We start from the raw sequence: 13603 nt of genomic DNA, 5'->3' as shown, positions 1-13603 counted from the left end.
GCATGATTTCATACTTAATCCATAGTGTAGACTGTCAAATGGATGTTATAACTCAGAATTAGCAATCTAATGTGTGAAGATTGATTGGAAAAGCCTAGAGATCAATTTAAGGTGACACACACATGAAAGTTGAAGCTTAATTTTCAGAATGAGTCCAGATATAGCTCAGCAAAGTATAGTTTTAGTCCTATTTTTTCATTAACAAGAAGTATCTGTCATATTCATAGCTAGCTCTTTGGCCTACTTATGCCCATATATTTACCACTTGCAAAAGGAACATGTATTTTCGCTATCTTACAATTGTTGGGCTTTCATAAGCAATACTATATTTTAAATCCCTCGTGGCTTCAAAGACTAATAAGGCTATCTACAGTCTAAATGATGACAAAGCAAAATTCCTTCCCTTCCTAAACTAAATTTCCCCCTTTGATTCCAGTCCTGTAAGAGGACTGGAATCAAAGCCACTGGGAGCTGAGCATTCAGATGATTGGGTCCCTTCTTCTCCAAATGCACTCACTGCTCAAAAATAGATACAGCAACTGTAAAATAAATAAATCAACCTGTATCTACAGTTGTTCTCATTCAAAGTGTTTTATGTTACTTATTATAGTCCAGAAATTATTAGCAACTGCCACAGAGGATATTCCAAAAGGCGTGTGAGAGAGAGAGAGAGAGACTTTTTTCTTATTTCCACAAGAATCTATGACTTTCTTTTGCAGCTCAAAGGTGTGTGGGGCTTGCAACAACAGAGTTTATATGTAAAGGTCAGCTAACGTGTTTCACATTTTCCACCTAATCCTTACGGTCTTATCTGCCGCTATCTTCAATATTTGCTAAACTGGGAGTTTAAAAAATTGTGAAGAAGGTTAAAATGATTGATAATCTGCATTCTCATGAGTTTCACTATAGCATCCACGCACTTCAGTTCAAATATAAGGTGAAACATGACAACTACTATGTAGAAATTGATTTTTTAAATACTAGTTGGAAATGTCATTTATCAAATAAAGCAGTGTCTCATAACTCAATGTCCACTTATGCGCCTTGAGTGACAATAGCTTATTAACATCACAGCTCAGAAAGAACGAGCGTTCTCCTGTAGCTTGCTTGGTAGGAGCTTAATGTTTATTATGAGTTTAAAGAATATTTTTAATATTTGGAAATTCTGCAATATTTTTATATCAAAAGATGCTCCTCCCTTCCCATTGTTATCTTTGTTATAATCAGTTTGTCTTTAAACTACATGTATTAAAAAAAAGGATCCAAGTTCTATAGTAGCTATAATCAGGGCCGGTGCTACCATTAAGGCAAAGTAGGTGGTTGCCTAGGGCACCAAGATTTGGGGGCGCCAAAAAGTGGTGCCCCCAATTTTTTTTTTTTACAGCGTTCCTGGGCTGGGCTGCTGGCGGCGTGCTGACATGTGCGGCTCAGACTCCCTCTCCCAGCGCAGCGGCCGCTCCATGCAATTATTGCCATTGCCAGCGGGGGCGCCGGCGGCTGGCCAGAGCTCTGCAGCTCCGCTTAGCGCTCACGTGGCACGAGCCCGGCGACGGGCGCGAGAGCAGGGCTTCGCACAAGGAAACGGGCGGCTGCCTCCTGCCTCAGCCTCCACAGTCAGCCCCAGCAGGGGGCACGGAGAACAAAAGAGCCTCGGGCGGCAGTCTGGTGGAGGAAGAAAGAGGACCCCAACACCCGTGCGTTGGGCAAGGTAAGCGCTTCCCCACAGCTCGACCTCGGGCGCCTGTGCTCCTGCTCCCCTTGGTCCGTGGCTGGTCCGTGCTCCTGCTCTCCTTGTGCGTGGGCGGCTGGAGAGGACGGCAGCCTGCAGAGCTGAGCTGCCCCAGTGCCCCCCTCTCCCTGCCCCAGCCTCTGTCATGCCCGGTATCTGGGTTTTAAGCCCTGCTGCTGTGTTATGCCTGCAACAGGCAGGCCTAAGCCTGTGAGTGACCCCCATAGCAGCTGCCCGAAGAAGTGCTTGGGGGAATCACGCAGAAGGAACGTGATATTTGTTTGAGTTCTCTTCTTATGGAGGCTGCGCTCCACTTGGTGCAGGACTGAAGTCTCAGCAGGACTCTAGGCCCAGCACCTCGCCTCGGTTTGTAGACTTGTAGTGCACCCGTCACCAGGCTCAGTCTGGCACCGCTACCCCTCACCAGTGCCCAAGAAGCAGTCAAAAAAGTTGGATGGACTGGTTAGGTTAGGTTAGTTGTCATGCTGTTGCTTGGCCAGTGTAGAGACCACAGAATGCATAATATTCCTCTATGATGTTCTGTCCTGAACAAAATTGGCATGTTATGAGGTAGTGCCTGTGAGGGACAGGAGTCTGTTTATGTCATCCAGCCATCATGTCTTAGGTCTTCTGGGGTGTGGGGGCTTTTCCATCCTGTTTTCATTGGATCAAAGTCAAAGATTATTCTCACAGGGAAGTTAGTAGGCATTTAGAGCAGATGAGCATATCGCCACAGAGAGCACTTGGCAACCATTTGAGAGTGTGTGACCTATTTAGTTAGAAAATGGAACTTTTCATTCAAATTGAGTTTGTACCATTTGATGTTTTTAATCATTTGGAGGTGCATGGCTGGTTGGACAGAATGGGTTCTGCAGCACTCCCAGTCAGATTTTGATATGAAGGAAGGAAGTATACGTGACTAAAAAGGGTGTATTTCTGATTACAATCAACATTGCTTAATTTTAAGGGAAAGTCATCTTGATCTCTTAATTAATATTTATGTCAAACAGTTGATGAAATTCAAATAGTGACTTTTAGTAAGTGACATGTATTCTCTATCCTTTACTTTTAATAGTGAACAAGAAAAAGAACTGATAGGAATAAAATTTCATTTTTTTTCGTTTTCAGTTGATGCAGCCTCATGGCAGATAAAATAAAATTGTCTGGGACACAATTTCGTAAGCAGAAGGCTGATAAGCAAAAAGAAGAAAGAAAGCAAGAAGGTTCATTTCTGAAATATCTCCATCCACTGGCCAGAGATGAAGGTAGTTCAATGCCAAAGGATCAAGCAGAGATGGAGGTGGGGACGAGAGTTTCACAAGTTGAAGAAGAGTTTGAAGAATATAATCTGAATATTGAAGACGAATCAAATGAGACACACGAGGATCAAAACTTAGAAGACCGTGAAAGCTAAAATGTCACTCGTTTGAATTTGAGCTTTAGTGATCCTGCTACTTGGGCCAAATGCGATGATCAAGTCCGACAAATTCTGGTGGAACATGGTCCGGAACAAGTTCAGCAGTTCGATTTTCCCAAAGATAGTAAGCAAAGAAAATTCTTGACAATTCATTACAAACGTAGACTTGTTAATGGAGAAGAAATGCACCGTCAGTGGCTGCAGTATTCCACATCAAGTGATTCTGCCTTTTGCTTCTGCTGCAAGTTGTTTGGCAGTAGTACTATTGGCACATCATCTCTTTCTGAAAAAGGCTCAAGGGATTGGAAAAACATATCTGCAATTCTTTCACGGCACGAGAAAAGCAGTGAACATTTGGACGAATGTTCAAACATGGAAGGAACTTGAACTGCGATTGAAATACAAGAAAACAATTGATGAAGAACATTTGCGCTTGATTAAGCAAGAAGAAAAGTATTGGCAGCAAATACTAAAACGTCTGATTGCTTTGGTCAGAATTCTTGGTATGCAAAACCTGGCCTTTCGGGGAACATATGAAAAAATGGGAACTTCCTCAAATTTGTCAAATATCTAGCTTTGTTTGACCCGCTTATGGATGAGCATCTTCGCAGGATTAAGGACCAGGAGATGTATGTACATTACTTAGGGAAAGACATACAGAATGAGCTTATTCAGCTTCTATCCAATGCCATCAAACAAAAAATCCTAGCATCTGCTCATGCTGCAAAATACTTTTCGATCATTCTAGATTGTACACCAGATGCAGGTCACGTTGAACAAATGACCATGATCACTGAGTTTGTGGATAGGCCTACTTCAGAGACCGAGAATGAGACTGAATCAGTGTGCATAAAGGAACACTTCTTGGGATTTGTGTCGCTTACGGAGACAACTGGAGCTGGTATGACAGAAACTATTCTTCACCAGTTAGAAGAGATGTCACTGCCTATAGAAAACTTGTGTGGTCAAGGCTATGACAATGGGAGCAATATGAAAGGGAAAGAAAATGGTGTCCAGCAAAGAATTTTGGATATTAATCCATGAGCCTTTTTCATTCCTTGCAGTGCACGTTCATTGAATTTGGTTGTTAATGATGCTGCAAAGTGTTGCTTGGAGGCAACCGCCTTCTTTGATTTAGTTCAATGTGTGTGTGTGTGTATTTCTCAGCTTCTACACATCGCTGGGAAGTTCTAACACGCCGCATATCTAATCTCACAGTTAAACCATTGAGTGAAACAAGATGGGACAGTCAAATCGATGCCTTGAAACCTCTTCGCTATCAGCTTGGTGACATCTATGATGCTCTGATAGACATGTATGAAGACACTACTCTAACAGGATCATCTGGCAATACGTCACGAGTTGATGCAAAGGCTCTTACAAAAGCCATTTCTAGTTTCAAGTTTCTTGTTTCTCTTGTTTTGTGGTATGACATATTGTTTGAGATCAACATGACTAGTAAACAACTTCAGGCAAAAGAATTCGACATATGTGATGCCATTAATCAACTTGGAGAAACCAAGAAGTTTCTTGTGGGCCGCAGAAGTGACGCAGCCTTTGAGAAAACATTGGTAGATGCAGGTGAACTTGCGGAGGAGTTGGATGTACCAGCACTTTTTGAACCAGATCCAATCCATATTAGAAAGAAGAGGAAGCAGTTCACATATGAAGCAGATGACGAACCTATTTATAATCTGAAAGAAAAATTCAAAGTGAACTTTTACTTTGCAGTCATTGACACAGCAATACATTCGGTTGAAGAAAGATTCACATTGATGCAGCAAATTAGTTCAGTATTTGGCTTCATATATGATGTTCACAGTTTGCAAAATAAAACACCAAAGCAAATTATGGAACATTGCTTGAATCTGGAGCAAGCTTTGCAACATGGTGAATCCAAAGATATTGATGCCTTTGAATTGTGCAGCAAATTGCACGCTATTGCAAAGACGAGTCCAAAGGAGTTGATCACCGCAAGATGTATTGAACTTCATATGGGAAAATAAGCTGACAGATAGTGTCCCTAACACAGTTATTGCTCTTCACATCCTCTTTAATCTCCCAGTTTCTGTGGCCAGTGGTGAGCGAAGCTTCTCGAAGCTCAAGTTGATAAAAACATACATGCGAACATCTATGTTGCAATAAAGACTTGTTGGGCTATCTATCTTGTCAATAGAACATGACATTGCTCACAGCATTGACTTGGAGGAACTTGTTTCTAAATTTGCTAAACTTAAAGCGCGGAAACATAAATTCTAAATTATAACATGTTACTCTATGTATTGTGTATAATGTATGTGATTTATTTGGGGGGGGGGGCGCAAGGTGGAAGTTTCGCCTAGGGTGCAAAATATCCTTGCACTGGCCCTGGCTATAATGGCAAGGAACAGAAGTAATTCATATGAATCAGGAAAGAAAAGAAAGTCTATCTTTGTTGTGATCTACTGATTATTTAACAGGACTGGGAATAAGGACTCAAAGGTCTCAGCCCTAGACAAAAGACTTTGCTAAACTGGGATTAACACTAAACTTGTATCAATAACATAAGGAAAATAATCCAAACCTTTCAGATCAATAGATGAGCCAGAGCTGCGAAATTCAGATCCAGAGTTTGAAAACTCCCAAATGGCAGGAGTGTTTGGTTCCAGAGTTTTGGTTTAGCCAGTCGTAGAGAATGGAACCATCCATTATAGTTTGAATCTGTGATCTAGCACCCCTCCCCTACAAAAGTTCAGTGATGCTCAGATCAAATGGCCTGGCTTGGACCAATCTCTAATTAGAGTTATAACTTCTTTAAAAATAAAACATTTGAAATCCAAAAATCGCCCTAAAACGAGTAAAGGCCTGAACATTGGAAATGCAGAGTTATGGGGCCAGATCCTCAGCTGGTGTAAATTGGCCTAGTTGCATTGACTTATTTGGTGCTGCACCAATTTACACCAGCTGAGCCTCTGGCCCATCGTTTCTCAAAAAGGAGTAATTCTATCTCTTCACCCCTTCACTCTGCACACCACTGGTCCTAGCCTGTCTTTTATGTTTTGTCAAATGACATACCCTTGGCTCTGAATCTAGGATTAGCATCCAATATCTGAAAAATGGACAGTGTTAAGCTAGATATTGGGTTGTCTTTCTCAGGCTTCTGTTGGAATGCTGGACCCAGCTGGATTCCTTTCAGCTAAGAACAAGTTATCTCCAATTCTCATGCACTTTCTCCTTGACATCATTCCAGAGGAATTCAACTGCCTTGATGCTTCACAGAGATGCACAGTAGCATTGTCAGGGAGAGGACCATGCAGCCATTGCTGTACTCTGAAACAAGGGATGGCATGTACTGCCTTCCTTTCTGCCATGCTAGCTTCTGACAATGGCCTCTGCAGAAGAGTTTGGGGATCCTGAGCCCCACTCCAACATCTCTTGACAAATCTAGCAGTGCCAGCAGTGGCACTAAGGTTAAACCTGTTTTTCAAGGAATGTTTGACACTTTGTGAACTCTGGGAAGGTGACTGTGCTAGCCCTAATCGTACCTTTTTACACTCATTTTAAATGTTAAGTAAATCTGGTTTTCATGAGGTTTTTATTTATAGCTAATGTGTTCTGTTTCTAACGTGGCTGGGGTACATGTGTAAAATGTTTAAATCACATTAAACATACCCAAAATATAATATCCTCCATGCTGGTATCTTGGCCTTATTCAACCATATCAAACACTAGCTACCAGTATTAAGTGAGATTGCTCTTTTAAAAAAAAAGATCTCACATCTGGGTCAAATAAACTCCGCATAATTAGTAAATATCTTGTTCATCTCTCTGTTACCTGCAACTTGAGAGCTCTTCTCATCTTTGATAGCATTAAGACCAACATCTCATTGTTTACATTACTTCAGTCAATATGTCAATAGCGTACCCAGTTTCTCTCTCCCTCCCGATAAACAGATCCTTACCAAAAAACTGCAGGTTCAGCTTTTCCATGCAAGATCTTGTGTTAAACATATACTTGGCATCCAGAAGCTACACAACAATGCTTTCCTGTTCAGTGCTCTGTAGTTATGTCATTTGTACCTTTCTTTTTCCTAAGTTAATTTGTTCTTGCAATTTGTGTTTTTTTAATTTGCTGAGGCACGAGGTGATCTTGTGATTTAAAGAAATTTGTCTAGACCATGAGATATTACCCTCTATTCCATTTTCTTAAGCCATCTGAGTTTATGAAGGTTAAACCTGGTAAAAGCTACAGAAATACAAATTTCACAAGTTAGAATGGGAACTGTCCTATACTTCATGCCAAAGATGCAAGGTCTGACAGCTACTTAAGGAGGCTATGCAGTTCAGAGTTGCACTAGCTTGTCGTTTCAGAGCTATTTTTATTATGCTATAATGGGAAACAAACTTAATTAGACCAGTATCTGTACTTTATGCTGCATTGTGTATCCCAAAGTTAGTACTGTTTTTCTACATTCAAATTACATTTCAGCTTATTAGAAAAGAAAATTGCTTACCTGTAATAACTCTTCTGTAAAGACAGCATCAAATGACTCTGACTCTTGGCCCCTTATGTTGGAAGCACAATGTCCAAGAAATCTCCTAGATTTTAGGACCTCTGTAGTACTGGTAGTTGAGCCCCTACCCAAATCCCTCCATTCCAATTGTCAGGGTCCCCCTTACAACCATCCAGTAAGTTCCTGACAACACAGCAAGCAAAAATTCCCAAAAACACACTGTTGAAACAAACACACAAGAGCTATCTGACAGGATGAACAAAAATCAATGTAATGAGCACAGTTTGGTTTGGCATGTGGGTGAGTGGAAGGCTAGATTTTGCATTACACTCCAGCCCTTTTCCATCACCTGAGCTGCACAAAGGAACCAGATTCTAACCATAATTCACCAGCAAAGAATTTCCATAAAAGAGGTGAACTCTTCACTGGAGGAATGCTGGCAGAAACATTTCCTGCCCCAGCTGTCCTGATTGCAGTGTAGAGGGTGCTGAGGGAGGGAGGATGTTGAGGTGGAATTCTGTTCCACTATGGTGTGCCTCCACTAGCATAAAGTCCCTTAGGGCTAGCACTTTCCCCTTAGCCTCTCTATAGTAGAAGAGTCTGTGGAATACAGTGAACAAATTGGGTCTTGATTTCCTTTAACTCTGTACACTGACCTCAGCCTTTTCACCAAAATGATTCTCCACAGAATGGGGGGTGGATTAGCTTCTGTTCTTCCTCATATGAATGATACATGTATGCAGCCATGGATATCTAATTCAAAGCAATAGCTCTTACCACCATAATTCCTGCATCAAAGGTTGCCAAACCAAACCAATACCCTACTACAAAGACCTCTTTTTCATTTCCTGTCTTACTTCTTGGGAAGAGAATTAATTAGTGCAAGCACTACTCTACTATTATGTATTATGCGTATTATCGTAATGCCAAGGAGCCCCAGTCATGGACCACAACCCCATTGTGCTAGCAGTTGTACTGACACAGAAGAGAAAGACAGTCCAAAGAGCTTACAATATATGGATACAAACAGACTGACAGGGAACAAGACGACAATATTGGTCAGCATGATGGGCAGTAGTCTCAGCACACCAGCAGCCTAGCCATCGTAGGGTTTTTACTCTGGAGTTTAAACCGCCCTTTGGACATAAAAAACTGGCAGTTCACAGCCCTCAGTATTACACTGATACTCTCTCCTTCCATTAGAATCCCAGTGTGATGGCCAGGTGCTCGCTGGAAGCCCTGGCTAGTAGCTAGGGGGGTCGGGCCTTTAGTCGCCACATTCCTAGTCTTCCCCCTGGATCACATTCACATCTGGTGTCAGTCTGTCTTTGTCTTTGTTTGGGATGGAGTCAACCCTCTGGTCGGGTTATCCACTCAATCCTATCTCTTCCCAGTGTGGCAGAGTACCTGGGAAGATAGGGGCTTGGTTATTGACTCCCCCACAAGAACACAACCCCAGCTATGGGTTTCAAAAGACATTTATCCTTCCCCTCCTCCCCACCAGGGTAGAGTCTAGAAAGTAAGGGGCTTTGGGCCCTTTTTAATGAGACTTGGGGAGAGGGTTGGTAGGGGAGCCTGGACTCTCGCACTCAATCAGGCTCCAGCCCAGGGTCCTGTAAAGGTTACTAAATGTCCAGTACCCAGGAGCACCTTAAGGCTGTCCCCAGGCCACTTCCTACCACCCACGCTGTTGTCCAAGTCTTGCATTTTGTCCCAAAACAGTAACAGAACAAGGTGCTGATTGAACCTTCAGTCCATCTGGGCTCAGCAGGTAGGATCCTCTCCTCCAGGAGATGGTTTCTGCAGCACCCTTGCCCAGGAGTTCTCAGGACAGCTCCTTCTCCCTTCCTTGTCAGCCTCTTTCTGAGCTGTTTGGCTCCACCTCCAGCTGGAGCATGCTCTGCAGGTGTGGCTGGATGGGGTCGTCTGGGTCTGGAGTTGCTCTTTAACCCCTTCAATTCTAGTGCAGGGTTTGTACATCCCATCACACTCAGAAACAAATCTGAGATTCAAGGATGCCATAAATTTGGTTTTTCCTTCTGGGTGTGAATACATAATACATGCTCTCTCACTCTGTTCTCCAAACACTAAGCATATAGGCCCTGGTTCAGGACAGCACATGAGCATTTGCTGAAGTACTGTCCTGAATCAGCGCCTTAGTCACAGACAGCTCAAGGAGTAATATTGCCTAAGTTGTTCCAAATCTTTCATCTCCTGCATGTTAGTTCTCAATCAGAATTGTGCTGGCCCTACATCAAACATTTGTATTTCATGGAAGAACAGTTACGAATTCATGTATACTACATTGTGCAAAGATATGGCTAAAAACTGGTGCTTATCATTAGGGGAAATGTGGGTAGGAAAGGATTTATTTTATATGCAGGAAACAACAGATATTTCATTTTGTTTGCACAGAAGTCTGTCTCTTGCTGATATGAATTCTAGGCTGTAAGCACATTTCTGATCAAGTTTAGTAATTAAATTTAGCAGCAAATATGTTTTCTTATCAGGTTTGAGAATTTTTTGCTACCTCAGTGATTTATGTCATGTTGACCTCAGATCAAGGCTGGTATTTTTAATTTAACTAAGGTGAAATTCCTTCATTTTCCAAAAGCATATAGCTGATTGAGGATTCTTTACATTTCCTTGTTATGTTGGGACTGACTTGAAATAGATTGGATTATTTCTAAAATGCTATTCTGTTTTTTATAAAGGTCATCAAACCACAGCAAAGGATCCGCACGTCATTCTGCTTGAGTATGTGACTGTTATTACTTTATTCTACCTAATTTAATCATCAAACGTATTCATCTCATGAGACAGTAATTTTCTTGCAAGTGCAATTATATTTCGCAGTATGCCTGCTGATTAGGCACAAACAGAGAAATAACTCATCAGAAAATTACAAAAAGAATTAATCATCAACAACATGTATAGTAAAGATTACAGTACTTGGCAGTCACTAATTAAACTCCTTCATTCTCAAATGTACTAGCCAAGGCTTAATAGGAAGCATGTATACATACCCAATGAATGAGTAAAGATCACATAACCACTCACTAAAGGTTTACACTTCTAATTGTGCAAGAAAGATGGAGGAATTTATTGTTTGTTTCTTTATGAGGAACTGTCTTAACTGATGGTGTGGAAGATAGTCCCCTGTAGTAAACATGATATTTCATGAGTTGCAAACTACATCCTGGCCTGCAACATTAAAATCCTGAAACAGAGAAATGAAAAGATAATGTCAAAACATAGATGACTGTTGTTGTTTGTTGTTATTACTGAAGTCCCCCAAAATATGATACATGTTGTATAGACACATAGGATGACACAATCCCTACAAACAACAATTTACAATCTAAGGCCTCAATCTTGCTAGCGTGCTTAACTTCACGCATTGTGAACAGTCCCATTGACTTCAGTTGGACTATTCACAGTGCATAAAATTAAACAGGCACAAAAGTTTTTGCAGGATTGGGGCCTAAGACTCTGGTCCTATAGGTGACAGTAGACAAGCAGGTGGCTACATGCACACAGAGCCCCACTGAAGTCAGTGGGGCTCTGCAACAGTGCATCACACTATAAATTGCAGGTTAGGAGCCTAACAAAATGTATATGAAAGTGTGCAAACAAAAACTATCACTGTAAAGCACTGAAGAGTTCGCCACTTTACCTACTAAAATCCCAATCTAAAACCTACTAAAATCCCAATCTAAAACAGTTGGACATTTAAAGCTCAATCCTGATCTGAGATAGAGTTCACTGACAGATAAATAAAACTCATTGGCACCTATATAAGCTCCTTCATTCAAGGATCAAAAAATAATATACAAAAGTGGGTATCATTATTACCGTCTTTTTACACACAAGTGAGGCACACGTACCCAGGTTCACATACCAAGTCCGTGGCTGAATCAGTAGTAGAACCCTACGTCTCTAGACTCCCAGTCCAATACTGTTATCACTAGACAACACTGTCTCCCTCACTGGCCATATGAATTTGCAAGCACTGTAGCAAGCTTTACTAGTTATATAGAGATGCACTATTATGATCACTCAATCAGGACTAACTACTTAATGTTTAAATCAGGTTTGCTTATCTCCATTCCCTTCTCCCCTTCCCCCCACATCTGCTTACGAGTTTCACTTTTAAGAATTATTTATTAATATATTTGCATTTATACACACACTAAAAAGGTGGCTTTATGCTGCCTGTGGTTTTCCCCATGGAATTTAAGCTAATGGTTTAGGATGTACCTACCTGAAAAACCCACCCCACACTATCATAGTGGATGTCAGCAGAGGCACTTGAGCTGTCATATACTCTAGGAGTCCTTCCCATAAATTAGAGACCCACCTCTAAAATAACACTTCAGTATCCTTAAATAGCAGCAATCCTATTCAGTATACCCCATAACCAGCAAGCTAGACAACTTAAAACTTCAAATCACCATCCCTCTCCAATAATTCACCACTCACACAATTCTCCTCTGGCTTTTTTCAAAAAAGATTGAAGACTAGCTTTGCAGCATACCCTACCTCTGTGCTATTATAGACCAAGGGAGGTTCCTAAGCCCTGAGGCCTCTTGCATCAGCTCAAGCACCTTTACTGATTTACAACACAAATGCATGGCATGCTGGGATGGTGGTTTCTTTGGTCAGTATGCGCTAAGCCATTTAGGGCTCTATAGATCAAAACCTGTACCTTAAACTCCTCCTGAAAACCCACAGACAGCATAAAGCCACCCTCAGGCCCCCACTCAGGTTCTGTGTCCAGGAGAACTTGGCCAGCCCTGAGGATCAGGCCAGTGTCCAGCAGCTACTGTGAGATGATTGTAGCACAGTTATGGCTGTTTCACCTTCCCATCCTCAGGAACAGCATTGCAAACAGGATACTAGACACGCTGAATCAATGGATGCTACCAGATCTGATGGTATCCTCAAGAAAAGGGTAGGGGAAATCCATGCCCTGAAGCAGTAATTTCAGCAATAATAATATGGATCGAACACCATGATTTTATATCACATAGTTATTACATTTATGGTACAAAGTAAAGTATTATATTTATTAGGCAAAATATATTTCCTTCATTTAGTCAAAAAAGTTCAGACTGGAAAGAAGACATTTTTAACAGGGAGGATAATTAAGTAGTGGAACATCTTACTAAGGAATTCAGTAACCTTTCCCCCACTTGGAATCTTTACATCGAGACTGGATGGCTTTCTAAAAGGTATGTACTTGTTCAGCCACAAGTTATGGGTGGGGTGAAATTCTATGATGTTATGTAGGTGGTCAGACTAGACTATCATGGTCTCTTTTGGCCTCAAAATCTATAAATTTACTGTGAAATTAAAAAAATGCATTCAAAAAATTTGGGTCCCAAATCAATTTAAGAATAAAGGAACATTTTCATTTGATCCTTGGACAAATGCCAGAGTCTTAGGGCAGGTCTACACTTAAAACGCTGCAGCAGTGCAGCTGTGCCGCTGTAGTGCTTCAGTGAAGATGCTACTATGCTGATGGGACAGCTTCTCCCATAGGCATAGTTAATCCACCTCCGTGAGAGTGGGGTAAGGTCAGTATAACTGCGTCACTCGGGGGTGTGGATTTTTCACACCCTTCAGCGACTTAGTTATACCAGTGTACGTTTATAGTGCAGGCATGGGCCTTATATTCCAGCACATTAATGAGACATTTGCAATATCAGGGATGTTTAATCTTCCGTTTCTATTGTTTTTTAAAAAGTCATAACATCATTTCAATCCTGCTCATTTTGCAAATCAGAAAGGAAGAATATAAGGGGAAAATTAAGTATTAACATCTTTCGTACCTCTATAGCACAACATGACATGACATTTGAAATCATCTCTTTATGTTCCTTTTTTTTCATTAATTTGTTCTGGTAGGGGTTCCTCCGCAGGCTGGTTTTGTTCAGATTCTCCCTTTTTGTCTAAAAAATA

General features: G+C 41.3%; 2 protein-coding genes across 6 annotated transcripts in view; one reads left to right on the top strand and one right to left on the bottom strand.

Moving 5' to 3' along the window:
- The first annotated feature begins 3318 nt into the window (after nucleotides 1–3318).
- LOC112121922 lies at nucleotides 3319–5152 on the top strand. Its single transcript, XM_029911856.1, has 3 exons — nucleotides 3319–3599; nucleotides 3683–4157; nucleotides 4430–5152. Exons 1-3 carry the CDS (start codon nucleotides 3319–3321, stop codon nucleotides 5150–5152), a joined length of 1479 nt encoding a protein of 492 aa, XP_029767716.1.
- A 5274-nt stretch (nucleotides 5153–10426) lies between these two features.
- Nucleotides 10427–13603, bottom strand: part of DCDC2C (doublecortin domain containing 2C) — a 102417-nt gene continuing 99240 nt past the window's right edge. For all 5 annotated transcript variants that reach the window (XM_024215795.2, XM_024215796.2, XM_026653102.1 and 2 more), the window contains 2 exons: nucleotides 13474–13593; nucleotides 10427–10859 (listed from right to left, as the gene is read on the bottom strand). In XM_024215795.2, coding sequence (XP_024071563.1) covers nucleotides 13514–13593 — 80 coding nt within the window. In that variant the 3' untranslated portion in view covers nucleotides 10427–10859; nucleotides 13474–13513. The remainder of the gene's footprint in view (nucleotides 10860–13473; nucleotides 13594–13603) is intronic.

The sequence above is a fragment of the Terrapene carolina genome, unplaced genomic scaffold, assembly GCF_002925995.2.
Source record: "Terrapene carolina triunguis isolate 2854851 unplaced genomic scaffold, T_m_triunguis-2.0 Scaffold42, whole genome shotgun sequence".
Taxonomy (NCBI): domain Eukaryota; kingdom Metazoa; phylum Chordata; order Testudines; family Emydidae; genus Terrapene; species Terrapene triunguis.
Note: the sequence above shows the minus strand (reverse complement) of the source record. Positions and strands in the feature narration are given on the sequence as shown.

What these genes read in the sequence shown, in the direction of transcription:
- LOC112121922 (XM_029911856.1), top strand. Translation starts at nt 3,319, where the DNA reads ATGGAGAAGAAATGCACCGTCAGTGGCTGCAGTATTCCACATCAAGTG. An exon ending in TTGATTAAGCAAGAAGAAAA is followed by an intron (nt 3,600 to 3,682) that starts GTATTGGCAGCA and finishes GGGGAACATATG; the next exon opens with AAAAAATGGGAACTTCCTCA. An exon ending in TGAAAGGGAAAGAAAATGGT is followed by an intron (nt 4,158 to 4,429) that starts GTCCAGCAAAGA and finishes CTTCGCTATCAG; the next exon opens with CTTGGTGACATCTATGATGC.